Source organism: Antennarius striatus, chromosome 5 (assembly GCF_040054535.1).
Source record: "Antennarius striatus isolate MH-2024 chromosome 5, ASM4005453v1, whole genome shotgun sequence".
NCBI lineage: Eukaryota > Metazoa > Chordata > Actinopteri > Lophiiformes > Antennariidae > Antennarius > Antennarius striatus.
This window is the reverse complement of record NC_090780.1, coordinates 5,059,791-5,086,946: the sequence shown is the minus strand read 5'-3', so window position 1 is coordinate 5,086,946 and position 27,156 is coordinate 5,059,791. Positions and strand designations below refer to the sequence as shown.

General features: G+C 39.3%; 1 protein-coding gene across 2 annotated transcripts in view; it reads right to left on the bottom strand.

The window, feature by feature from the left end:
* The window catches only part of LOC137595259 (novel protein similar to human membrane-associated guanylate kinase-related (MAGI-3) (MAGI-3)), a 126,877-nt gene that overhangs the window by 31,200 nt on the left and 68,521 nt on the right, over positions 1 to 27,156 (bottom strand). For both annotated transcript variants that reach the window (XM_068315218.1, XM_068315219.1), the window contains exons 2-4: positions 13,563 to 13,679; positions 5,899 to 6,018; positions 701 to 907 (exon numbers count right to left, since the gene is read on the bottom strand). In XM_068315218.1, the coding sequence (XP_068171319.1) occupies positions 701 to 907; positions 5,899 to 6,018; positions 13,563 to 13,679 (444 nt within the window). The remainder of the gene's footprint in view (positions 1 to 700; positions 908 to 5,898; positions 6,019 to 13,562; positions 13,680 to 27,156) is intronic.

Genomic DNA, 27,156 nt, shown 5'->3' with positions numbered 1-27,156 from the left:
TGAAAAAGCTTTCAAGTCTCTGCTAAACTGTCCATCTTGGGTTCAACTATAGAACTCAGAGAATCTGACTTGTCCTCTTTGGAACAGGGATGGACTTTTTGGCATTTACAACAGCTAAATGGATGCTTCTGAGACATTGGACGTAAAGACACCCACCCCCTTATGAGGAATGGGCTACAACAATGACTCAACTGGTTGCTTATGAAAGAGTAACGTACTCTCTACTTAACAAACTTGACCAGTAGATGTTCACCTGGGGTCCCTTTACTTCCTGGCTAACTGTGACCTAGAGGTCAAGCGAGTTGAGTATAAATAAGAGACTGATGTAATTATCTGTTGGGTAACACCAGCGTGTTGAGTGCTGTGTGTTTGCTTTCTTTATTATTTAAAATTCAATAAAATGCCAAATAAAAAAAAGAAGATTTCCTCAATAACTAATCTTCATTTGGCATCAAATAGGGATCAAGATTTGATTTTGGTGTGGTACATACAAAAGCCTCATCCAACTGATGGGGAAGTGGACAGAATGAGAGAGTAAGTATGCAAAAAAAAAAAAAGAAGTGGTAAAAAAACCAAAACCTGAACACCCACAGGGCCAATCGTCTGCAACCAACTTTTATGTTTTATAGAGACATAGTGTAAGATGAATACGATGTCTATAATTCACCATAACACTCAGTGCTTTGACATCTTTACTCACCAGGTAATCCATTAGCCAGTGGTGGCCTCTCATCATCATCTTCCTCCTCGGGGACCACGCTGTCCTTCCTGTCCATTTTACTGACTGAGGTGGTGCGCTTCCTGGGGATCTCCCCACCAAAATCTTCATCAAACAACACCTGATCCACCAGGTCAGGCTGCACCAGGTTGGGCTCCGCCGGGGGCTTTGGGGTTCCATAGTAGTTACCTTATGAAGGATGGGAGGGTGGACGACACTTGTAAAATTATGCAACCACTAACATCATTAAACACGCAATCAAAAACACAAACACAGAGTATATGGAGTCATATATATAGAGTATATATGTGTCATATACCACAAAATATCTACATATGCGAAGCGGCATGGGACAAGTCAAAGATGAGTTCCAATTGATGAGATCTAAATAACAACATGAATCTCAAACATCAGCACTGAAACGTGACTATTAACAGATTTTAAAGGTCTGACTCCTCAACATAATTCTGATGTCTCTTAACCTCCTGCTTTGTTATTCCTCCATAACTGCACCACAGGGCTGTCATGACTCATGTAACATTAAAATCACTTCACTTGGAATTTGCCAGCACCTAATTATACTGATCATTGAATACAGCAATTATCTATCTCTAAAATTGCTTTTCATCCTAATGAAGAAAAGCCTTGTGTTATGGATTATAAATATTCAGTGTGATAACAGTACACCATAAAGGCTCGGGCTCCAGTATAAAACTTTGTTTGCTCATTTAATTCATGGAGTGATCCATCTATGTATGTGGGAATCGATTTATGTTTAAAAGGAACAATTATTTTGCATCTATTAGGGCTATAAAGAATGTGTATTTAAATTTCTACCATATATTATGGTTATTTGTGAAGAGCTGCTCTCTATTAGTCAACTTGTTTCTTTTGTCCATCTATTTGTAAGATCAAATGCTTATTCTCTTTTTATAGAAAGTGATGATCAGCTTGAAGTAACCAAACTAAATCTGGTGTTTTATAATTAGATTGATTAAAGGGAGGCCTCCCATTGGGAAATAAGAATTTTCAGCTATTTAATAAGCATCCATAAACCTGATCTTATTTTCATAGGAACCCAGCTGCATATGGTAAGATGGTGTTATGAAAATTTGATTTATTTAAGAGTGAACATGCCGTTCTGTCAGGGAAGCATTTATCAGCTCCAGATCTTTTTATAGCTCAGTACAAAGAAGGAAAGCTGACAACAGCATGCATGCCAGCAAACATATAGGGGCTCAGAGGAATGCATCACAGTCATTCCCCAAGATTTATGGTAAGACCACAGCACCATGCCAACTACAATACAAAGCTAACTAGGTTAATGCAGCGATACTTGTTTTCCTCAAAGCAGTGGGGATGTTGAGGAGGAGAAGGAGACTGGATGATAGCCACCCCGCACCCACAAACATACCCTCCCCTTATCGATAAATTCTATGTTTACTAAGAGACACTCATCCACATCTGTAAAAAAAAAAAAAGGCTTCATTAACAGGGTTTGGCACAAAGATGGCTAGGAGAGATTGGGTCTACTGGCTAATCCCCGCCTGTCTCCTGCCATGGGATGACATTCATCAGCCAGACACTACCTCTGTGATTAATAACTGACAAACATGTGTCCTGGTCCCAGATACATGTGTGTTGCAGGTATTGAGGTGTGTGAAAGCAACATGTCATAGAAGATTTGTGGCATCATTCATCATGATAAATCGATGGAACCCACAATAAGCTGATGAGCGCTGATGAGCACGGGGAGCCGGTCTGATGTTACATGTCATCTTCATGTCACAGGGATGATGAGTTAGTTGTTTTTTCAAAGTGTATGTTGAAGGTCGGACTTCGCTTCAATGTGAGCAATTTCATGATTACAAAATCAGCGGCTAGTAAGTAAAAGTCTTTGGTGTCAAGGATAACATACAAAAGGTTATGAGCTCAGTGTTGTCACAACAGACAGAATCATTGGTACAGTGACACAAACCATCCACCCACCACGTAGTGCTGCTAATACACAACCTCTGCATTCTCATTTACATCAAGTCTGTTTCCCTCCCTCATTAAAGCATGACTCATTATTATTGGGGATCCCCAAAGCAACAGTGGATGTCCATTTGGCAGAATTTTCCCATCCCTAACCAGGATGCTGCTTGGGCAGTATTTGATTTTCCTGGCAGCAGTTTTGTCCAGCCTTGCATTTTCTTACAAGTTGTACCACTGGAGCTTTGTGTTATGTGAAAATGACCCAACCTGAACCTCAGAGGCAGTGAGACTGAGGAGGGACCAAAAGCCCGAACAAGACTCTCTCACTGCCTGGCACAGATGGTTGATTCATCTGCCTGGCAGGCAACCTGGGACCTTCCAGACCAACACTGAACAGAAGCATGTACCCTACCATATAGTGTGTGTGTGTGTGTGTGTGTGTGTGTGTGTGTGTGTGTGTGTGTGTGTGTGTGTGTGTGTGTGTGTGTGTGTGTGTGTGTGTGTGTGTGTGTGTGTGTGTGTGTGTGTGTGTGTGTGTTAAACTCTGATTAGTCTTTCCTGACAGGAAGGGAATCGACATGGTAATGGTTGGCAGAGTAATGGATTCAAAGGACATGGAGAGTGCACAATGTGTTGAATGGCCCAATCAAAATATTTACTAGGTAGTGAAACCTATTATGCATGAACATACATGTAATGAGCATATAATAAATTAACACATAATGAGCATTCAAGCGCGTCAGTTGGGACTATTAGTAAGACCATTATGATTCGTAACGAATTCCATTATCTTGGTAGCTTCAGAAAAAATCACTAACTGTACACTAAGTCTGAAGGCAATTCATGAAGTCCTCAGAGAGCAACGCAAACCATGTGACCTGTAGAAGAGGATGTCCGACCTTGTTTACTTTCCTCTTTTCAGAGGAAAAATAAGCTGCACTTCATGCAGTGAATCCCACTCCTCAATCCAATTACACCCAGCTCCTCTTTGACTTGCTGTGCGGGTGAGACATCAACACTCTGTCACAGTGGTCAGGCAGTGCTTCTCAAGACTGAGTTTTAGAGAAAGAGAAAGGTGAGTTGTGGGGCTTGATTGGAACATTCACTCCCATCTCTCAGGGACAACATACTGAAATGTCTAACTTTTGAAAGGCTAACACATCTGCACAGACTCCAAAGTGCTCCTACTTTCACTACAAATGTGCTTTCCATCAGAAAAAAGAGCTCAGTTCTCCTCTATATCAGCCCTACCTCTCTATTATAGACTTCTTCAGTTTGCTCTCCATTTCTTCAACTCTATCCAGTCAAACTCTTCAAAAAAGTGGTCTGGCTTTGGTTCAGAGATTAACAACAGCTTGATGGATCCAAAGGCTTGATCAGACACAAGGACATGATTTGTTCTGTGTGCACAGATCTGCTCATACATTTTATCTGTATCTGTGTGAACAGTGGCAGTGCCACGAGCACGAGGGTTGGTGAATGGGAGTTGGCATCTTATCAAACGGATCAGACACTGCAGGAATAACCTGCCTTGACAGGCCCATTACAGATTTGAATATGCACTTCACAGTCTGTAAAGAGCACAAACAAATGCACAGATACAGAAGCACACTTGTGCACACCCAGAGAGAGCTAACTCAGCCAAAATGCATTTTGTCTGAATGAGGATTTGACACTACCTTTTAATGCCCCATCACACAGGAAACACGGCTGAAAGTGAAAGAGGTAATGGCTGCAGACAAGGAGTGTTCACATGATCAGATGTCGTCCCTTAAGCATCTAGAGAAATCTGCACCCATTTTACGTCAGCACTGATATGTAGCAAGAAATAATGAGCCTAAAAGGAGAATCCACATTATCATGTTATTGCCATAACTATTACGCAGTTTGAGAGAAATCCTCCATTCCATTCCTCTCCTGACAAACTGTGGGTGTCTGACTTTCCAGGACCTCTCATTATAGGGTACGTGATTACGTTTCAATATGGCACAAGGTGTGGAAAAAAAAAAACATTGGCTGTTCTCCAAGCTGAAACATCCCATATTATGTAAACTTCTGACTGAGAAGAACATTACCATGCTTGTCTTGCTAAAAATGAAATTCAGTTTCCATTGCCCGGGGCTCCAAATAAAGGTTTATCAAACGATAGTAAAATAGTGATGTAAATGGGCTTGTGCTCAAGTTCAAGTAGGGGTACCTGTGGCTTAGACAGTAGAGTGGATCGCCCAATAATCTTAGTTGGTCGATTGCTGGTTCGAATCCTACTCCAGTCATTCACCATTCACCTTGTGCAAGACACTTCACCCACCTTGCCTCCATGATCTTACTCTGGTGTATGAATGTCGGGTTGTAATTGTAAATGAGAACTGGCTCACAACTGACCTACATGGTTAAATAAAGGTAAAAAAAAAAAGAGGAAGCAAAAAGCAAAGGAGTAAGTCATTTTATCCCATGAATAAAAGAAACGTAAGACTACAAGTGGAACCCGTGATGTGTGACAGTGGGAGCCAGCTGGCAGGGTCAGCATGTTGGTGCTTCTACATGAGACCATTCTCATTTAATGCAGCTGCTACATGCTCACGTTCTATTATAAAACAGGCAAAAATGTAAAGGGAGAGCATGTGGTTGTGGAAAGCTGATGATGGTTTTCTACAAGGAGAAATGCAGAAAGAAAAATTTTTAAATCTGGGGTTGGTTGATATTGTGGGACTTCAAATAAAAGGGTGATTGATATAAATTCTTGGCCTCAGGTAGGTGGAGAAAATCTGACTCCTTACCTCACAACATATAGTCCCCACCAACAATGTTTTACTTAGTCCAGCAGTCAAAAAGCATGGTTCTTAGAATCTGGATTGTAAAATTTACACTTTGATTTAAATTTATTTTAATCCCGCTTGACAAAAAAGCTACAACCATGTCCTGATTCCTACAGCACTCTCCTTTCTATTCAAATATAAATTCTGAACACGTCATGGTCGATTCTACACGGTGTGGAGAACCTAAATACTTCATCTGAAGAGCTGAGAGCATCACTGCTAATTTGACTGTCACTTCCAGCAAGACTTTAATCATGTTTCATGTTCTATCTGATCAATGCAATTTGTCCTGGTTGTCACATTTTAGTGTATGTCAAAATGTTGATTACACTCTCCACTATAGAAGGCTGGGGATATAAATACAACACAGTATTCTTATTTAACTACCATCATAAGTTCCACTCTCCAGTAGTAGTCCACTCTCCTCCAGGATCCTGAAGTCTCCCACACTGATAAAGTTGTAGTCCACTCCTGGCACCTCCCCATCTCGAGGAAGCCGTGTGGTACCTGGGGATAATGGAAAAAACAAAGACGTTATTGTATCAAAATAATGCTTGGTAATTTGAGTCACGGGTTGTTATGATGTTATATCAATCAACTTTTTTGAAAATGCTTAATGACCTGACATGTTCTGAACTTCATTTCTGAAGACAAATTCAAAAGTTTTCAAGGTTTTCACACAACCAAGTTAAAAAAATTGCCAATCAACTCTAGTTCTTTGTCAAACACTGTTTTTCTCTTATTAAAAATAATTGACATGGCTTCTCAACAAAAAGATGCATTTCATTTCACATTGTCTATTGAAAAACCAACCAGCATCAAATAAAATTAGAGAATATTTTCTAAAATTAGAGAACATGGTCTAAAACATCCAATATCTCACAGTTAAAGACAGTGGGAAACAATCCTGGATCCGGCCCTTTTTTTGGGTCCACATCACAATCAAATGAGGTCTTCCCACCAAGATTCATCAAAATCCTTTAGCAGTTTTTGTGTAATCACACTGATAAACCAACTTGCATATTAACAGATTATGATGAAATAATAACCTCCTAATTAGAAATAAGTACATTTTTGTGCTACAGCTCTGCAAAAGACAACAGCACAGTTTTCAAGTAGTAGTTATCTCAGTTTACAACGAAACCCAAGACCGTGGTGTCATCCAGAGAATGATGGATAATTAATTGAGGAGAGAGGAGCAGTAAGGGGTGTAATTGATTTTATCCTCTAGGAGTAGTTCTAGTAATTTTGGCTAACAGCCGATTATTGCGAGGTCCTTGGTGTATGCACTGGTTACAACTGACAGAAAAAAATAAAATAGCCAAGCACATCAAGAATATAAAATGTGATAGAAGCAATTTGCTGTGTAACCTCTTGGTGTGGTTTAGATTCACTCCGACAGAGACCAGAGTCGACACAGATGACAGGAAGCCGTTCTGATGGGTGCTGTGGTGAAACTGCAGTTTCAATACCGATCAGAGGTTCATCCCTCCAGGATGAAGATCCACAAGGCACAAATGGACACCGAGTGATTACATTTGCATGAGGATTATGTAAACTGTATTCCATGAATATATAAATAGGACTGCTCCATGATTGCACTCACGAATAGTTAGGTGGTATGTCACAAAACTTGTGAACTCCATAGGAAAAAATCTCAGCTGCAGTTATTTGTTATACAGGATGCCGAAAATGTGTTCATGCACCAGTCATCAATGCTGAAAGTCACAGCAATCTCCATAACCCAATTTCACCATCGCTCCTGGTCATGGTGGAGATTCATTCATCAGATAGGAATTCCTTTCAGGTTCGTGGTTTCAGGAGGGGAGGCAGTAGGAGTGAGGATCGGAAGAAAGCTGATAAACACCACCGGTCGATTGCAGAGGCTGACATAAATATTCATTAAAATTCATAAAAACAGGCTATTTACAATTTCAAATCAACCTGAATTCCACATCGGAAGAAATGAGAGCATGTTGAGGAGCCCTGCAGCAGCAAAATGGAGAAGTTAGAAACTGAGAGAATATATAAATTCCACCCAGAGAACATCAAGCCATGAATGTCTCACTGTGGAATGAGTCAAGCAGAATATTTATCAAGGATTCAAATATAGGAACATAAGACTAAAACAAACAGCACTTTTGCCTTAATTATACATCAGAAGCATTCATTGTACTGTTCAATAACAGAAAAGCTGCAATAATTTTTTTTTTAAAATGGCATATTTGTTAATGCTTTTTAGAGATCATGTTGAAATATCTTGTTGCAACTTTTTGCATCTCATGACACCTGTAGAGTCTACACAGATTAGTGGTGATGGTGCTTTGTAGAGTCGGGATGCACTTTTGGAAGCTTTATGTTTCTATTTAATTTAGTTTTTTCACCGTTATTAATTTGACAGTAAAAGCTTGGCAAATTAGGAGTAATTTGAGAAGTAAATGAACAGTTAGAAAAAAGAGAAAAAAAATACATCAGGGACACGTCCTTCAACGCTACATTTTGATATCATAGTTTATGAGACCAAAAGAAGCTGAAATTGCATTCTGTGTGAGAATGCCAGACTTGGCTGCTTCTCATTACCAAATACCTTCCCACAGTCATCAGTTTTGGTCAGAAGTGTCCTCCATAGCCCAATTACTTGAGCTACAGTTATGTACCTGTCAAGCCAGTCCTGGTTCAATCATCTGTATGTCACACAAGTGTATACAATAAGCCTCCTTTGTGGGTCAGTCAAAAACATGATACTGAAAGCTCACTGAAAGGGAAATGTTGGTGAGCAGAGCTCTGTAACATCTTGTCTCCTTCATATAAATGCTGGGAGGCTCACTGCTTTGTGAAAAGATGCTTTCAGTAGAATGCAATTAATTAAACCAAACAACAGACTGACAGAACACAGACAGGATCAGAATACAAATCTGTTCATGGTGATGTTTAATACAGAACGGAGTACATTCAGACCACACAGACCTGGAGAAGGAATAATTTCTATTTTTTTAATATATATATATTTTGACAAATACACTGTTCTTGTTTGTTTTTTGTATTGGGTTAACACTCTAATGGCTCAAGAATAAATACACACATGTAATTTCATAGCTTTGTGTGAAAGGTGCAAAAGGGCTACATTTATTCTTTTTAACACCATTAAATCAAGTTCAAAACTAGTTAACAGGTTGTAGTGCACCATTGCAAAAACCAAAGCTTAAAAAGGCACCGTTCCAAGTTTCCACATTTTGCCTACCAACGTCAGTCACAGCAAGATTCCAGTTAGACTTATTGAGCTCTGCTAAAAAAATAATTTGACATTTAGCCCAAATATGAAATGAAATGCGATGAAATCGAATCAACTTTATTAATCTTCCGTAGGGGAAATTATTTGTCCACTCCCGAACATATTACTTGTTGTTAGTCACACATGTATATATGTTGGTACAAGCCAGTAACACACACACAGCTCCTTTTTGGTGCTCCCAATGAACAACCTTGGCAGTTCTCAGGAGGTGAACTGGCACCTCCTACTACCAGTTCACACTCCAAATATTTTGGTCTCGAACAGATCCCATAATATAATCCCTGACATATGTAATCCAAACGTTACCTACGGTTGCCAAACTTCAGGACTGGCACTCATTACATATTTGACATGTGTATTAGTAAGCTTGAGGTGCTGTTGCGTAGATAATACTACTTTGTCTTTGTCTTGAAGATATCCAGTTTTGGGGTGTACTGCCATGGAGTGCAAACAATTAGCTCACCCATATATCGTGTCTAACTCTTGACTGTCCAATAATCATTGCTTGAGCCATATGTCTGTCCTGTACTGACAAAAATGTGAGGTCCTATGCCACTGCATTGTAAGGACATATTTCTTTCAGCATCAAGCCTGAGAGGATGTCATAATGGAAACATAAGAGGTAATTAGTCAGAAATGGCAGTCCATAAATTTAACATGGCGATTTTGTTGTGGTGCTTCCAAAAAAAGAAAAAAAAGAAAAAGGAATGAAAAGAAGGCTTACGGCTTTACAGTTGACATGTTGAGTAGGAATGAGGGAACAAAAGGAGGAGGATCATTGCAATGAAAGTCTGTTAGTTCTTTTGTGGAGTGCTTGTAAACTCTGTTGTATAGATTACCCTGCTGTTGCTGTATTATAAAGAAGTTTACAGCTATTCCTCTAACCATACATCTACAACAACTCATGTCTTTGTATCATTATTCTTTTATAACACAATGTAAACTAAAACCAAATACAACCAAAGAAAGAGGAAAGAGAGAAAACGAAGGAATGAAGAAGTGTGTGCATGCATTAAGATAACAGATTCCTGTGCACCAACAGTAGCGAGCAGTGCGAGCATACAGTACATCAGTAAGAATGAGATGCTAGTTTTTATCAAAGTCTTTCTGCCCACCTCTGATCTCAGCAGAAATTTAAAGGACTGAATGTGAGCCCAGGCACTAAATCCTCTTAGGAAAATCCTCCTCCTTTTGTCCTCTTTGTCCTCACAGCTCTTGAGAGCCACCTCCAGCCGTTAAGAAAAAGACCAAATGAGACCCATTATAAGACCCAGCAAAAGAGAGTCAATGAAGATCTATACTTACGAGTGACTCTCGTTCGTAGTGTCTTGTTTTTCATTCCTTTATTTGTCTTTTAATTTGAAAATTTCTGTTTGAATAATAATAATAATACAATCATCCCAAGAATACAAAATTTCCTTTAACAATGGCCCCATGGTGCAGTAGGTGTACAGAGTTGACCCAGTGGCGTCAGCAGCACAGATCAGCTGCAGTTCCATGAGTCTGTCTGGTTGTTGAGCACCAGGACACAAGCGGCTTCTGCTAATGTTCTTGCTGTCTGCAGGATTGTCTCACACACGGACTCAACAGATGCTGTTCCACAAGTTCAAGAAACACATTTGTATTGCAAATCCTTTCTCTGGTGTGCCACTACTCTCTCAAACTGCTTTGGATTCTCAACTCAAAATGAGAGAAGAAAATTTTTCAGTGATTAAGTGTGAGAAGTCAAGGATGTACAGCTCATTTAATAAGGTAAATCTATCACAAAGAAGAGACAAAATGCATTTAGATATTGTATTTTCATTTTCAATTTCTTAGCAAGATGCATGTTAAACAAATAATCCACCAAATATATATATATATTTTTTAAATCAACAGGTGAGATGAAGGAAGCAGCGAACAGAGAACAACACCAAGTGAATTTGGTGTCAAAAAATAGATACGGTAGTTTAATTGACTTAGAGAATGAACCAAAGTGAAACAGGTTGAGGGGTGTGTCACTGAAAGCTGAGTGAATGATGGGGGTGTTGTCACTGTGTAAGTCCTGGTCTCTTGCTCATTAAGAGAGTAATTTAAGGCATAGATTAGAGTTAGATTCATGTAGTGAGCCCACTGGGTGCTGATGATGAATGGTGGTTACAGGCCATAAAACCATAATGGACAACAATATCACTAAGTGATGTTCTCAGTGGTGGTTGGAATCAAGGTGTGTGTAGCGGTGAATGTGGCTGGTAGAAAGTAGGGAAAGAGAAATCACAGCATGATTTTTTTAAAACTGCGTAATCGTCCTCCCAATATGACTGAGCTTTGAACAAAACAAGACAAAACAAGTAAAATAATTCAAGTTGAACTTAAGCACCAAGAAAAGAAAGGCTCATATGACTACGAGGCATAAGAAAAAAAGAAAGTTGAATAACAATAAGAAGTGGATGTGGTGTAGAAAGAAAGATACCCTCACCTCCATCAAAGAAAATAAACCCCCCCAAAAAAACAAAAAACAGCAAATTATATGACAGGTAAACTGGCTATTTCCTAAATAAAACACTCTTGTGCAAACAACTCTCCTCTGAATCAACAACTTCCTAACATCAGGGGGTAGAGAGCTCATATTCTGCTTGTTTATGACTGTGCCTCAGGTGAAATTGCTCTGCATGTGAATAAAACCTTGACAATATTCGATTATGGTGTTGGTCTGCGCAGTCACAATTCAGCAGGATATGTTATTTAGGTCAAAATATCATCACAGAGTTACAATAGTGTGACTGTCCTTTCTCCTGTTGAGATCAGACTACTTCCATGGGTCACCTTGTGCTCTACAAGTGCAGTGTAATGTCTCTTTAAAATCCAGCAGCATCAGCAGCGCCTGCGGTCAATACCATATCTGGAAGCAGACTCAATAGGAAACATACCTCAGGCCAGTTCAATCAAGCCTTGCAGAGATTCTAAAACACCCCTGGAACCGTAGCAACCGTTTGATTCATGTGGTTATTTTAATTGTTCAAAAATTTCATTGAGCTATATTATTCCCTGAGAAAATAATGAAAACTATAAAACAAAAACAGTGTTTTATAAAATCCAGGTAACACCCAATTGTTAAAGACATCATCAAAATATAATACCATGTATTCTGGAGGCTCAAGAACATCATCCCACCTTGTTTCATAGAATGGGATGGATAGAATCATCTTGAAGTTTTTGTTTAATCCTTCATACAACATAATCTCCTTTGGTGTGTCCCTTGGACGCAAGCTTTAAATGCACTTCCATTCAACAAATATATTCACAATTATTCCATTTCTCCACTTTAATTTCAAACCTGGAAATCGCCATTATGTTATCATCTTGCGTGAGTTTCTCGTTAAGACATTCACCTGCGTGATTCTGCCTTATTAAAATTGACCAAACGGCAACACAACGTCTGCTCGTGTAACGCACTGCAGTGAGAGCGAGGAGTAAGTTTGACCCTCAAGGGCAATCAGAAGCGTCCTGTTGGGTTTCTCTGTCTGTTAAAGCGCTCTGTAATGTCTGCTGATGTGATTCAGCGCTATACAAATAAAGGTTGATTGATCGATCGATCGATTGTCACCATGCCTCCGAAAAAGATGCAAAAGTTGGAGAAAAAACAAGTGACAATGACTGCTTTCTTGCATAAAAAACAATCAGGTGATAATATGAATTAAAGGCAAAAGAAAACTATTGAGTGAAAAGTAAACGTGTAAAAAAAACTATTACATCTTTATTTCTAAAACTGTTTTTTAAATGACTACCAGTCTTGAAAATTTTGATAAAACTAAACTAATTTTACTCTTTTTTTCTTTTACTTAAACAGTTATGATGTTATTAATAACAATATTAAAATTAAGTTTGTGTACTTTTTATATTGTACTATTGGCAAAACTCAAATCTTGCGTAAGCTCCTACCCAATATTCTGTTATTGCTTTTGGAATGCATAAACGTCATGTTGGGATGCACAATTTTTTCTTGAAGCGCATCCCAGGGATGCACTACAATCTTGAGGTAAAATGAACTCTGCTCCTTAGATGAACCTCATCCTTTAGAGCTGGTTATTACCCCTGTGTCTGAATTATAAGTTGTACAGAAGCATCAAACAGATGTTGTTTATTGGAAAAACAACAACCGAACAGTGAATCAACACACATTGCCACTAAATATGAATTATTACTACCTTAAAAATATACTGTTACTGCAGGTTGCTTTGGTTCTGAATGGTCTGCAGTACTGAGTTGTTGAATTCAGTAAAAAAACAAACAAACTTGGAAACAAGCCCACTGGGACAAAGTCAGAGAGGAGGGGTACAGCAGCAAAGGGAAAATGTGACGTTATTCAATGAAGAATATGACTTTGATCATTGTGATGATAAGACACTGAACTAAATAAGTTACAAGGGTCAGAAAGATGTCATTGCTTGAGTTGCTATGGTGACAATGAGGTGTGTGTGTGTGTGGGGGGGGTATTTTTTAAATTATGTGACAGTGAACTGGTAGTGAGGATAGCAGTGTATGAATGGAATCAATAGGAATGTGTCTATCAGTAAGGTGTGAATGTGTTGACAAAAAACACAAAAAATTGCACATTATGCACTTCCTACAGTTTGATACAAACAACATCTTAATCACTTGATTAGGTTGCTCAAGTAATAGCGTGTGTGCGCAATTAAACCTTCCTTTGTGCTTGCTGGTGTTTTTGAGTACATGAATAAGAATTAGGGAAGAAGTGCTAAAGCACTGGTACACTTACAAGGGATGGTGCGAAGGTAGAGGTTGTCCCGTATGATCTGCTGAAGCTTGTGATCCAGCGAGCCCTTCTGAAACTGCAGACTGAGGTAGTGGCGGAGGTCAGTGTTCAAAACTTTACCTACCAAAACAGAGACATGAAGGTACATGAGGAATAAATTAAAAATTAAAAAAAAGGTCACAAATGAACCACATGACAAAATGGTTGTAGCAATAATCTTAGAAATAGATACAGATTTCACAAAATATTAACACAAAAACCAGTGTTCAAAAGTCAGCTGGGGCACATTTAAATTAGAAAATTAAAGAATATAAACCACATGCCTATGCATAAATGATGGGATTGAGTAGAGATGTGTGTATATACACAGTATATGTATGTATGTGTATATATGTATGTATGTGTGTGTATATATTATATATATATATATATATATATATATATATATATATATATATATATATATATATATATATATATATATATATACGCGTGATTCACACAGCTCCAACAATTATTTACTGTATCTTTCTTGTTGTTGTTAGTTGTTGTCTCTTTGAGCATCTCAGGGGGCCTCATGATGTTTTTTCTCATGGAGGAGCTTTTATTACCCCTGCTGCTGTCACTTATGCTTACTCTGGAGGGTTTTGTGGGTTCTGTAGGTTAACATTCCTATAAAAGTGCTTCGAAATGTCTGTTGATGTTGCTAAGCCCTTTATAATTAAAAGTTGATTGATTGATTGATTGATTGACATTTTTGATTGGATGAGGTCAAAACACAGTGTCCAGAATATGGCTTTTTTTATTCAAGGTTTTTCCTTATAGTTTAAATTTTTTCCATGACACCTGCTGCTGCCCCGAGCCAAGAGATTAAATCCTACCTGGTTCAGCTTTAAAGTCCAGTTTCATCATGGAGGCTCAGATTTTAGCTAAGGGCCAAGAAGTGGGTTAAACAGATTTTTAAACTCTGTCCTATTTAATCCACTTCAGACATTAAAAGTACACTACATGGATTTAGGGTAGAAGGGAGGTTACATGGGGATATTCATTCTGGAATACATTAGAAATATGATGTTGAAAAGGAGTGCAGAGTTATACCTGACTGCCTTTCTGATTATTTTACTTTCTAAAGAAAGCAGTTTGTTAGAAAAACCATTCACAAACGAACCTGAATGGAATTCAGTGCCATTAATTCATCTGAGCCAACAAATATGAAATCCAAGCTGCTAAGTGAAAAAATGATTATTGTTGAAATTCAGCTCCACATTTTCCTTTGAAGACCTCAAACGTTTTTTTGTCCAAAAGGTGTAATACCACAGCCTGAGACTGAAGCACAGGGAGATCTTCATAAGAAAATGTGAAAATATTTCACATTGGCTCACAAGTACCAGAAGCCTTTGTAAAAACAAAGGAAGTTCATGCAAAGTTTGAGGCGGAAGAAGACTTCAGAGTCGTCATGCACAAGAAAGGAAAAAAAAAGTTTTTCTCTGGGAGCATGATGAGGAGTTTGGAAAACAGGAATAGATCTTTGGTATCTGCCAGCCCTCAGCTTCAGCAAACCTCATTTCATGACAGATGGATGACTGCAAGCTTTGAAACAGTTTGACTACAGAGAAGCAATAACTTCTTTGTGTTTCTTTATGCTATTGTCTCTCCATCTCTCCTTCCATCTCTGTTGTGCACACAGATCAAGTTTTCCTCAGTACGATTCTTGTCTACATCGCTATGAATACCAATCAGCAAGTCTACAGAGGAGATCTTTCTACTGTAAAACTAATGTACTTCCTAATAGGGATGATATGTACAATACTTGAGGGGTTATGGAGTAATGATGAGCTCAACCTTCAAATCCTCTTGTCCTGCTCATGTCTAAACACAGGCCATTACTGTCACAGTGATTGTAATATTTTTCACTTCAAACACTCTCCCTTTACATTTTGGAAATATCAAATGACCCCATGTCAACAGTCCTTGAATGACACTGTTTTTGATCATTCCAATGCGCCGTACTTTTCTCCATCTTGATCTCCAAACCAGGCATCCTATCTAGCCCAGCAGAAAATTGCCCTATAATAAAATTCTGTGTCAAAACCTTGTGTAAAAATAGCAAGAAAGCAAGTATGTTTCAAGAAGATGCATGTGCCTCATATATTTGAGCTAAAAGCATTGCAACACACTCAGCTCATTTAGCTTCAAATCAATAAAATAGCATTTTCTAAAGCTATAACACCAATATTGAATGACATTAATATTCATTCTCATAGCAACCCTTGGTTTACAACCTACAAACTTATTTGTGGATGTTAAGTGGCTAATTTTTTAGTCATGTTCAGAATATATAATATTTTGTAGTCAATGTGCCAACAACAATAATTTTATAAAACCTGCAAGTTGGACCTAAAGTCCCATAAATGTGGGAATTCTGCTCAGGATGCAACCAGAATCAGAACATGCAACATTTAACATATTCAAATCACATCCTTTGAACTCCATACTTACATACAAATCTACTTACATGTTTGATCGGTCAGCCTCTTTACGTGTCTTAATTTCTTTTTCTAAGATTTTCACGTCAGATATTTTTATTTGAGAACGCAGACAGGCAACATCGTGTTTTCTGCCTGCAAAGCTAATCAAGTCTTCCCGTGTTAAGTCTCCAGGCCTCACGCATAATCTCGATAATAATTAGTCCATAATTAGTCTGAAGTATTTGCATTTTCAATAAAGAAACATTCTTTGAATGATGGCAGCGTCCTACAGAAGTCAAGGGCTCTCTGCAACTGACATCCATGATGCAATCAGCAGCCAGTAGCCTGGATCTTTACATCTGTAAAGTAGAGCTGCCAGGTGTGGACAATAATACTTCAAGAAAGTAGAGCAAGCATGTTGTCACAGTCCACTGCAAAATAAAAAAAATCATGTACACACAGATAAACAGACACACACACACACACACACACACACACACACACACCATTCTGATCTATTCATCGCAATTCTGGTACAGTGCTACTGTGCTGTTCTTGTGGTTTCCTGGGTCCTGTCAGAGACTGTTAGTGAGACTGTTACATCAATCGTCCTTCCCACTGATAATGCTGCTGCTGTAGTAGCCCTCGTTTATCGGCAATTCTATGGGCTCCATTGTGCCCAATCAGTCATTCACTCTCTTCTAGCCTTTTTCTGCACAGCCAGCCATGAGAATGAACATATTGTTCAGTTTGGGGCTACATCATAATAACTAAAAGTCATGAGAGGGAATGTGGTTCTTTAAAAATACATTTTATTTTATTAATTTTTACAATTTCCAGTACATCCTTTCCTCAAGATTGGACGAGATTAGACCAATCAAACAGTAAACCTCTTCAAATGCCGTTGCTTTAAAATCCTCTGACCACCTTCGGCTGCCTTTGATTTTGCATTAAGTGATGGCAGAAGACGTGTCAAAAAACCCAAAAAAAAACAAAGAATACCAAGTTCACATGTGAAAGCTCAGGCCCCATGTTTCTATTTGAACTCTGGGAAAAATTTTTTTGAAATTTTTTGATTTAAATTTTAGTTTACTATACTGAACTGATCCCTATAGGGAGATTATTAATCCACCCCAGCACACACATTGTTCAGTGAGCCGCATGCACATATACAAAGTGTGTACGGGCCCGTAACACACACACGAGGGGCCTGCAAGCATGCAGTTGAGGGAGAAGGAGAGTGGCGGGCAGCTCCTTCATGGTGTGCATAATGAGCAGCTTAAAAAGGGAATGGCGCCTTGCTCATGGGCACCTCGACACTGCTCTGGAGGTGAGTTGACACCCCCCACTGTCAGCTCACACTCCGAAGGAATCAAACCACCAATCCTGCGACCATTGAATGAGCGACGGCCTATAAATATCACCCCACCCACCCACCCACCCCGCCGCCCTCACTCAGAAGCAATAAAATTAGATTAGTGCTCCTTATTTCAAACACAGCTACCTCTCACACCCAAGCACATGTCATGTATCTGAGATTAGCTGTGTGAAAAAGACGAATCTATTCTGGTTATGTAAGATCGAAAACACGTCACGTCTCTTTGAAAGTGAAGAACAGAGAACACTATGAGCAATACGTGAAGCAAAAGAAAAAGCACCATTAGTAATATGAATGATTTTTATTCATTGCTGGACATCAATGATGAACTTTTGGCGGGCAGTTAGAACTATTTACAATTATTATACCCCTTAAAATCAATCAGCTATTTTCTAAAATACCAAGAACTCACTGGAAAAAACAGTTTTTCTATCAAAAATGAACACTCTGGCATGCCTGATGCAATCACTGGACTGCAGGTGAGAGTAAAAACAGATATATAACCACGGAAGTGGCTAAATCGAAGAAGAGGGCAATATCTTCTAAATTACGCATTTTCACCTGCTCATTGACAATTAAATGAGATAAAAGATAAAATCTCAATCTTGAAGGTGATAATGAAAATGTGAAAAGTTGCGAAAATCCTTCGAGAGCACCACTTGCATTGTGGAATTCCATTTATTTCTGATGCTTCTGAACCAGACCTTCGTTGTGCAAGTTGTACTGCGGGTGAATTGTGAATATCTCTCCCCTAAATGCTGCTACATCACTGACTTGTGATTTATTCTTCATATGCTAAATTAAGCTAATCATACACAGGTTATAACTCATCATACAGACGTGAAAATTATCAAATCATCCACTTCTGTCTTGCATACTTTACAGAATAAACTCCATTAAGAGGCACCATTGTGTGAGGATTTTTCGTGTTTCCTCTTGATAGATATTTTTCTAAACACAGCAAGTAAGCAAAATGCTCTGCACCTATTTCAAATTGTCTTTCTGAGGAATTCTCCCCAAGGCACAGGGGTCTTCCTCTGGGAGGTCATTATCTCTGTTGTCTGTCACTTAATTAACAATTTTCTCAATAAGGGTAGTCATCAGGTCTGTTCCTGACACTAATCTCAGAGCACTGGGTCAGCTCCTGGAGAAACAAACGGCAGGTCTTATAATACCCAAAAGACATTGGAAAGTCATGGGATTCACATGTATGCCAAGAATGTATGTGTTTTGGACTGAACAGCCTCCTGTAGTTGTTTAATAGATACACAAGGGGCTTTCAGACTTGGCTTTAATGTAACATAAAGTCTGCTTAAACATTAAGATTTATTTTTGTGTAAAAAGGGCTTTATTTTTGAGAAGAAAACGAAGATATCTGTCAGAATGTACTAACTGCTGCAAAACAGTATTTTTACTTCATTTACTACTCAAGCTATTAAAAGGACAGCACTAAACTAATTTTAAAGTGATATATATTTTGTTTATAATTATGAAAAAAATGAAGAAAAAAAATCCTGATTTCTGGCATCATCCCTGTGGTCAGGAAACCTTAAAATTTGCACTGCAGCATCTTCTGTATCCAGTGGTCACGTGGGGTCATACGTCATCGGCGACACCCGTCGCTTCATCAGTCAGGGCAGCCATTACAACACAATACGATCACCGAAGTGATAAATCAGATAAAGTCGTGGTTATCTGTGGGGTGAATGTTTGTTCCAACATCATAGGAGTTAGACACAAATATAGGAACCTATCTTTCTTCAGAATACCTTCTGGAAAGTTTGGGAGGAAATGGAAGGCACAGATAAACAGGGTAAAAAAGACCAGAGATCCGAAAATCTGCCATGAGCACTTCAACCCAGATGATTTCCAAAGAGATTTGAAGGTAAGATCATTTTCAGACAACCCATATTATTTATTCTGAATTCCCAGGGTTTAGTGGATAACTGGAGCTACTGGAGGTTTTGCATAAATGTTTTTATGACCAGATTATCACGTGCCTATGGCACTCACAAAAAGTAAACAATATCAAAAGTGATTTACTGAGAAGATCTGTGAAACTGAAATAAAACATAAACAGCATGTCAGTGCCTGATCCTTACACATTAGTACATTCAAGACATACCCCCACCCACAGTATATAAATGACTAAGCTGTCAGCTTTCCGGCGTCTACCCGGAAATTCAGGCCGCTAGCCGAGTTAACTCTGGTCTTCGCATTTGTCCACGTCTCTAACTTTCGGAGTCGTTGTGGCGGTTTATATTTCTTGATTGTGACGGACCTCACGTTGTCGTGTGGGGAACCAACCCCCGATGCTTCATTCACCAGGACAGAACTCACAAAGCCCGCGTCTGCCCGGATGGCCGGACTGTAACACCGAAGCGGCCTTCGTCTTGGCGTTCGTCCGTCCCACACACACGGAGCCGTTAGACACATTTATGAAGTATTAAGTATGACAGTTGCTGCTTTTGCAGGACACATCAGTTGTACAAGTGATTCCGTTTTCAATTGTGTTTCAATACTTTATTACACTGTACATTACTATATTATCAATATATTAAATGCATATTTAAATGTTATTCGTGCTTTCTGTTTGAGTTATAAGAGATGGTCGATGATATCAGTAAATTTGGACAGGAAACAACCGATCCTGTCCATCATCCATCCACAAACAGCTCTGAAACTCATCAGTCAACTTAGGCTGTTCCTTCTTTGCTCAACCATAAAGCTGCATGTAGGCTGATTGTTTCCCTGTTGTCTCATTTCCAGTCTTCAGCTGTGAGCAACTTCATAGCTGTAACTAATAACTATTTTTATTTTTAATATGATTTTAGTGTCATAACTGTTCCAACAATTTCCCTTCTTTGAGCAGAGAGTCCAAACAGCAGGAACGACACAGAAAACGATTTCTTAGTGAAACTAGCTGGCTAGCGCGAACAGTCTGTCCAGCTATGGTTTCCGTTTGGAATGGGGCAATCGATGTAGCATCCAAAGTGCTCCCTGGGCATCTGACAAAAATGCTTTTTAAGTAACTACATACAGTTCTGGTCATGAAGTCAGCTAACAGAACTATCACTTCTCTAAAATTTCTTTTCCACTTGCTCTGTTGACAGGTGCCTTTTCCTTTAACGTTAGCTCCTTTGACAATATCACCATTAGTTTGGACTATGTTGGGTGCGCTTGGTTTTCAATACCATGAAAGCTGATATTGTTTTATGGTGGAATTTCCACGGGTTCCCACTAGTTAATATATACTAGAGTTGTTATTAACTCCACTCAGTTCAACAGTAACGAATGGCGGTTAGCTCAATGCTCACATAATATGGAAAATCCCTTTGACGGGCTAGTGCTTTTGCATCGGTAGCGCGCTTAAGTTTTATATGCACACAGTAAACCAAAACGGGACACTATAAATAGTAAGTTACTCAAACAATATGTGCACTCAAAAAAAAAAAAAGGTTAACAGGTAGAAGCCATTGGCTTGTAAAATTTCCGACCCCACAATCAACAACATCTCTGTCATTGCAAAACATTATCAATCAAATTCATACATTGCATGTCACATTTTAATATTTTATTTTAGTACATTGTTGTTTTCTCAGCAATGCTTTCCTTTCCCCTGTTGTAGTAGTCATAACATATTGCATGCATTGACGACTAATCTGGCTATCGTTCACCGTCTCAGTTGCTACACTAAGCTCACAGTGATATTTTTTCACAGGCATGACACATGTAGTTCAATAAACCATAACAGTGTCAGACTTAAACCATCATTTATGTCAGAACTATAGCCTTGCAAAGTTTTTAAAAGATTTTTGAAAGGCAGATAGAAAAAGCATTTGGGGGGCTATTGGGTGAAGGCCAGGTCAGAAAGGAAGCATGTTCACCACGCAGGACAACAGCAGCTATAGACATGTCTATACATTCAATATACCACGTTATATTTAGGTGATATACGCCAGAAAAAAGCAGCAACTGCATAACAACTGACAACCAATTCATTATGTAAAACACCATTAAAACTGAACCTAAGCGCTTGACCAGAATTACGTTAACACTACGGTAGCCATAATTTAGGGTTTCATTTTTCCTAGTATGGGATTTGTAGGCTTTCTCTACAATCTGAGATTTCACCCTGAGGTTTTCTTACACTCAGCTTTTAAATCCTTCTCACTAATGCACCACTTCACCCCTACTGTCAGGCAGATGGATGCTGCTGTAGTCCTACTCTCTGCATCCTGTGGTGTATGACAGGTCACTGACATCCTCTTCATCAGGCTCTGTTCCCCTGTGGCACTCAGTCAAATGATGGCCAGCTAAGTCACAAGCATCTGCAAGACCTGACAGCACCCTCCCCTCAAGCCTCCTCCATCCTGCTCTAACTTTTGCTGCTTCCTGTGGCAATTTTAAGACACAAAATTTTTCTTGAGGCGACATTGACTGGCAAGTTTACAGTGAGGCATTTCCTCTGTTTTTCAGAAAGTTGTACATGAGATTGCGATTGGGGCTAAGTCTGATTGATAAAAAAAAGGAATGTGAATGTTGTTCAATAAGCCTGGCGTATGATCTCACACCTTACGAGGCATTACCAAATGAATTCTCCATTCTTATATAAGTGATATGTGGGGTGTTACTATTACTGCAGGACTATACAGAGTAGTTGCGTGATGGGCGTCTGTGTGACCCGCTCTACATAACTCCACAACCATCCACCCAAGTACACAGAGGCAGTGATCCTACATGTCCAAAGCTCTCCCTGCCCGCCCACTGTCGTTTCACTTCATTTTAGGGGGGCTGGGTCTGCCTTAAGCAGCTTAAAAGAATGAACTCCAAATGAGGGAAAGAATAACCAGATCACATCAAAATCCTGCAATGTTCATTTGATATATATATATATATATATATATATTTTTATGTTGGCCTATCTCCAACTCCAAGGCTACTATTTAAAATGTTTCTGACACTGTCATTACACAAAGGCAGTGTGAAGACAGAAAGTATGTTGCTCCTTTTACAATATTATACTAGAACTAGTGGGAACCCGTGTAAATTCCACAATAAAATATCAGACTTCATACCAAACATATGAAAACACATGTATTGGTATTATCAACCAAGGGCACTCATCACAGAGTTCTCCCACCAGCAGACAGCGCATCCCAGTCTGTCCCAGAACTGGCGTTGGCGTCTTTGGCGAGGAACGTGAATGAATGAATGAATAAATAAATACAGAATAAACTTTATGACTCATAAAGAAAGAAACAGATGAACAAATATCCAACTTTCAAGCATGTTTATCAGCGCGTCTTTGACTTGGAGCTGTTATATGTCAGAAAATAGCTCCGTCCATTCTGTGTGTACATGTACACACGGGTCACACACACTAACGTCACAGCAGTTTTTGTTGCAGGGAGACGCCCCCCCTGGAAAGAAAAAGTTTCAGTTACAGCGTCCACACGATAACACAGACCTGGCGTGTTCGAAAAACTTCACTTTGGCCAGCGTTTTCGTCCTGGACATCTGTGTTGTCGTGTGGACGAAAGGTGTAACCGCAACAAAAAGTCTCGCTGGCTGATGTTCACATGATTCCTTCTGGCAGATACGCCATGATTGGTTGGGCGGTAGTGGGTGGAGTCATGTGAAACCATGAGGTTTTCAGGTGAGCTTCTTCAAATATATAGGTGGGGAGATGTAACAAAAAAAATGCAGGCCTGAAACATATTTACAATGCCTATTTTAGTAAAAGCAGATATTTCAAACACATAATGAGTATGCATTATTTTATAATAATGAAAGCCATAGATGTACCTTTAGCACCTCATGTCACATGTGCTTTTGTCTGAACTAAGGTTCCTGTACAATCCAGGCTTCAAACATTTTCCCATACGATCGTATCATGACAGGTTTTCCAGCCCACTGATGTTATGGCTACACAGCGAAACATCTGCCTCCGCGTTAAAGTTAACTAACCATATGCTCCCTTCTCTTGTCCTCTGCCCTCCACCCCCTTCCATTCTGCTCATCAACCATGCAGGGGATGAAGCGATGACCTTCCTCCAGTGAGGTAAGAGACAGATCAGCCAAACTCAGCAGAGCTGCAGGGGTGGAGGTTTGTGCGGATGTGTGGATTAGCAGCAACATCGACAGCAGAAGTGCAGAGCCGCAGAGCTGCTGTGATAATGTGAGTGGGAAGAAGACACCCTGAGTGATATGCATGAAGGTGAAAGTGAAAATGCAAGAAGAGGTGATGGGAGGAAGGAGTGCTGCTTAGCTCGTGCTGAGTCATACTGTTACTCTATTTTGCCTTGTCGTCGTAAACGTTTCAGTCAGATCTTTCTCTCAGATCTGCAGAGTACATTTCGATTTCTTTCTCTTTTTTGCTGTTTCATATTTGTCCAATCTGGATCTTCATTGTTTCACATTCTTCCTCCCTTTAATGAGGAGTCCACATCCCATGCTTCTGTTTTGACATTATGTGGTCTGTGCACAGGGACAGCTGCAGAGTGAACTCACGCACGCACGCACGCACGCACGCACGCACGCACACACACACACACACACACACACACACACACACACAGTACATCCCATGAAGGTCTCCAATTAGCATCTTTGTCAGACAACATGTTAGGTCTCTTAGAAAAGAGCACATTTAAATCATACTTGGCTCCAAATTGATGGTAAATTCCAAACTTTGCTCCTCTTTATTACGTCACATTAGCTTAATTTTTATCTGCTGGTGAAAATATTATCTATTTAGAAAATGAGCCAAGTAACATTATCATTTACTTTCTCATGAGTTTGCAGTCATGCTATTGCTCTTTGAGGATGATGACTGCACTTTGAGCTTAATGCTTACCTCAGTATGTAGAGAGAATCACCCTATGGACATCACCACACAAGACATTTCTACTGATGGCGCAGCTAAAAATCTGCTACTACCAGAGGATGTGGATTACACCCAGACAAACAACCAATCTGTTGTGAGACAACACTCTGGGATGATGTTGAGTTAAAAAGAAAAAAACAAACAAAAAACAACAAAAAACAAATTTCCTAAATCCTCTGAGTTCTTTAACTCAAGTACATTTTTTTTCATTCTAAGATTACATGTCTCCTGTGTCTGTGGAACACGGTTTAGCAACCACTAATGTAATTTAACATGAATTGGTATTACACTCTCAGCTGTTCTACATGCAAAAGTACATCTAGTACTAATGCATGCAGTCACTGCACCTGCAAAAGAAAAATGAATTTTAAAGTTCAAAAGCAAGAACAACGCAAAGTGAGCTGTGTTGTACTAGGGCCTGTTTGGTCATAAGCTTCTTCTCAAATCTTGTTTCAACAACATGAAGTTGTCTTTTGTGGAGTAAGAACCCAGTTCTATGTATTTAATTATTGAGAGCAGGAGGACACTCTCAGAGAGGGTACGTATTTTGTCGCCGAGATAAGATGGAAGCCAACAAACATGCGTAAACATTCAAAAATCCGAGACAAAAGTTGGGTTCTCCTGCCACCAATTACTACTTCACACCTAATGGCCCAGTTCGATTTTCTCTTTAACACATCACACCTATGTACTATAAACACAAGGACCCCATGATATGAACTGGAACACACACAAAGAGACACTCCCTCTGGGAAATATAGTACAAAGACCAGAAACAGACTACAAAAAAGACTTTTAATGTTGTTTACTGTGACACTTTTTGTGCATAACAGTGAATCGATCCCTGATTCCCAGTTTCACCCACACTAAATAGCCTAAACATGGGTGAAAATGGATAAGTCATGCTTTACCCAAGACCACTGTTGAAAGACACACTCTGCAGCTTCATGTTAATCCTATCAGCCATCAAGGAACTAGGAAAATTATGGGCTATTGCAGTCATCCTCATCAATTGCATCGTGTTAATGGAAGACAGAAGATGGGAATCCAGAAAATTTTTGCCTCAGTTTCCCTCTCTATATAAGTGTTCAAATGATTGATATATTGACTGAAAATGTTGTGTTATTATTTCAGCAACTTGCACACCCAGGCAAAGATAACCTTGAAATAGAACTTTAATTTTTGCTGTGGTGTTGAGACGTGCTAGTCTCCTTGTTTTCAGAAAGCAGCCTCCACACGAGATTTTGCAGAGGAAGAAAGCAAATGAAAAGATGGTGTGTGCCAGACCGGAGAGGGGGAGACTCAGTGACACACTGAGTCTCCCCCTCTAGTCTCTCTAATCTTTTATTATGTAGATTATTATAGTATGGTGTCATTAAATATAACTTCCTAAGGTCTCGGCTGAAAGGCGAGTCAATCCGGATGTGTTTGTAATCATACAAAAACCTGACAAAAGGGGCAGCTCACCGCCTAATTCAAGTCTTCAGGCTAAAACGCCTCTTCCACTTTCGCTTTCATCCATGCAGCTTCTTATGGAAGCAAAGGTCATTTCTGTGCTGCCTGAAATGTCAGTCCATCGCCTCCAATACCATGTATTTTATTGTTGAGCGAGCTAAGAGCATCCTGGGGGCAGCAGGAGCATCTTATGAAAGTGAATTTTGTTCAGAGAGAGTGATGCACACGCATACATTTTACCTCATACACATCCACTCTCATCCAACTTCATCCTATAATTATATAGTATTTCAGTTACAATAATACTTTTCATAAGACTACTTTAGAAATATAAGAACTGATGCTTTTATGTTTCTGAGTCACTTTGAGATTACAAAGCAAAATATTTTTTTTCCCGGGTTTTGTGTTTATTCGTGTTTGTATTTTGTAGTCCTTGTGTCATTTCTTGTTCTTTTCTTTACCTGAGATCATTTCATTTGTGTATGCTTCTTGATTTTCCCTCCATGGGGTATTATTTCCACCTGGCCCCAACTGTCTGCTCCTACCTGTCATCTGTCTGTCATTGTCTCGTCACACAGTGTTTAGTTCCTGCAATTTCATAAGAAACGGCACTACGGTGGCACGGAGGGAAAGCACTGTTGGCTCACAGTAAGAAGGTTCTGGATTTGAGTTCTTCCTGTGCAGTTTGTATGTTCTACCCATGTCTGTCTCTCTCCAAATTGCCCGGAGTGTACCCTGCCACCCACCCATAGTCAGCTGGACAGGCTCCAGCAAAACCCATGATCCATAAAGCATAAAGTGGCTGTAGACAAGTTGATTAAGGTCGTGTTGTCTACAAGAAAATGGATGGAAGGATTCCATCAGTCCACTGTCATTTCTATTGTTTAGTCTTCTGGGTTAAAACCTGTTTGTTTTTCTTTTTTCTTTTTATGTGTAACAACCAGGGTTTTTCTAGTCAACTTGTTTTCCTTGTGGCCATAGTTTGTTCATGTGACTTTCTTTGTGATTTGCTTGCTATGTGAAGCTATGGGACTCCCGATTTTGACTGATTTTTGCTTTATGTCCTAGTCTTCCTTTTAATTTGATTAAATGTCTTTTGTTCAATCTTCTCTTGCCTTCATTTTGTCTAAGTTTGAGTCCTGTAGTTGTTAGCCTTCTTAGCCGTTAAACTGTGGTTAACTTATCAAAACAGATATCATGGCTAAGGGAGCAGATAAGGTCATTTATATTTTTATTGTCCTCTAGGGGAAATCATTCACTACATTTGACCTAGTGGGCAGCCCTTGGGGCACAGTGCAATGAAATTGGGGTTCATTCCCTGATGCAGATCATACGGCTGCCCATTTACTAAAAATTTGATTTTTCTTTCCAGATGATTTCATTGCGTTTTTGTTTTTTGCTTTTTTT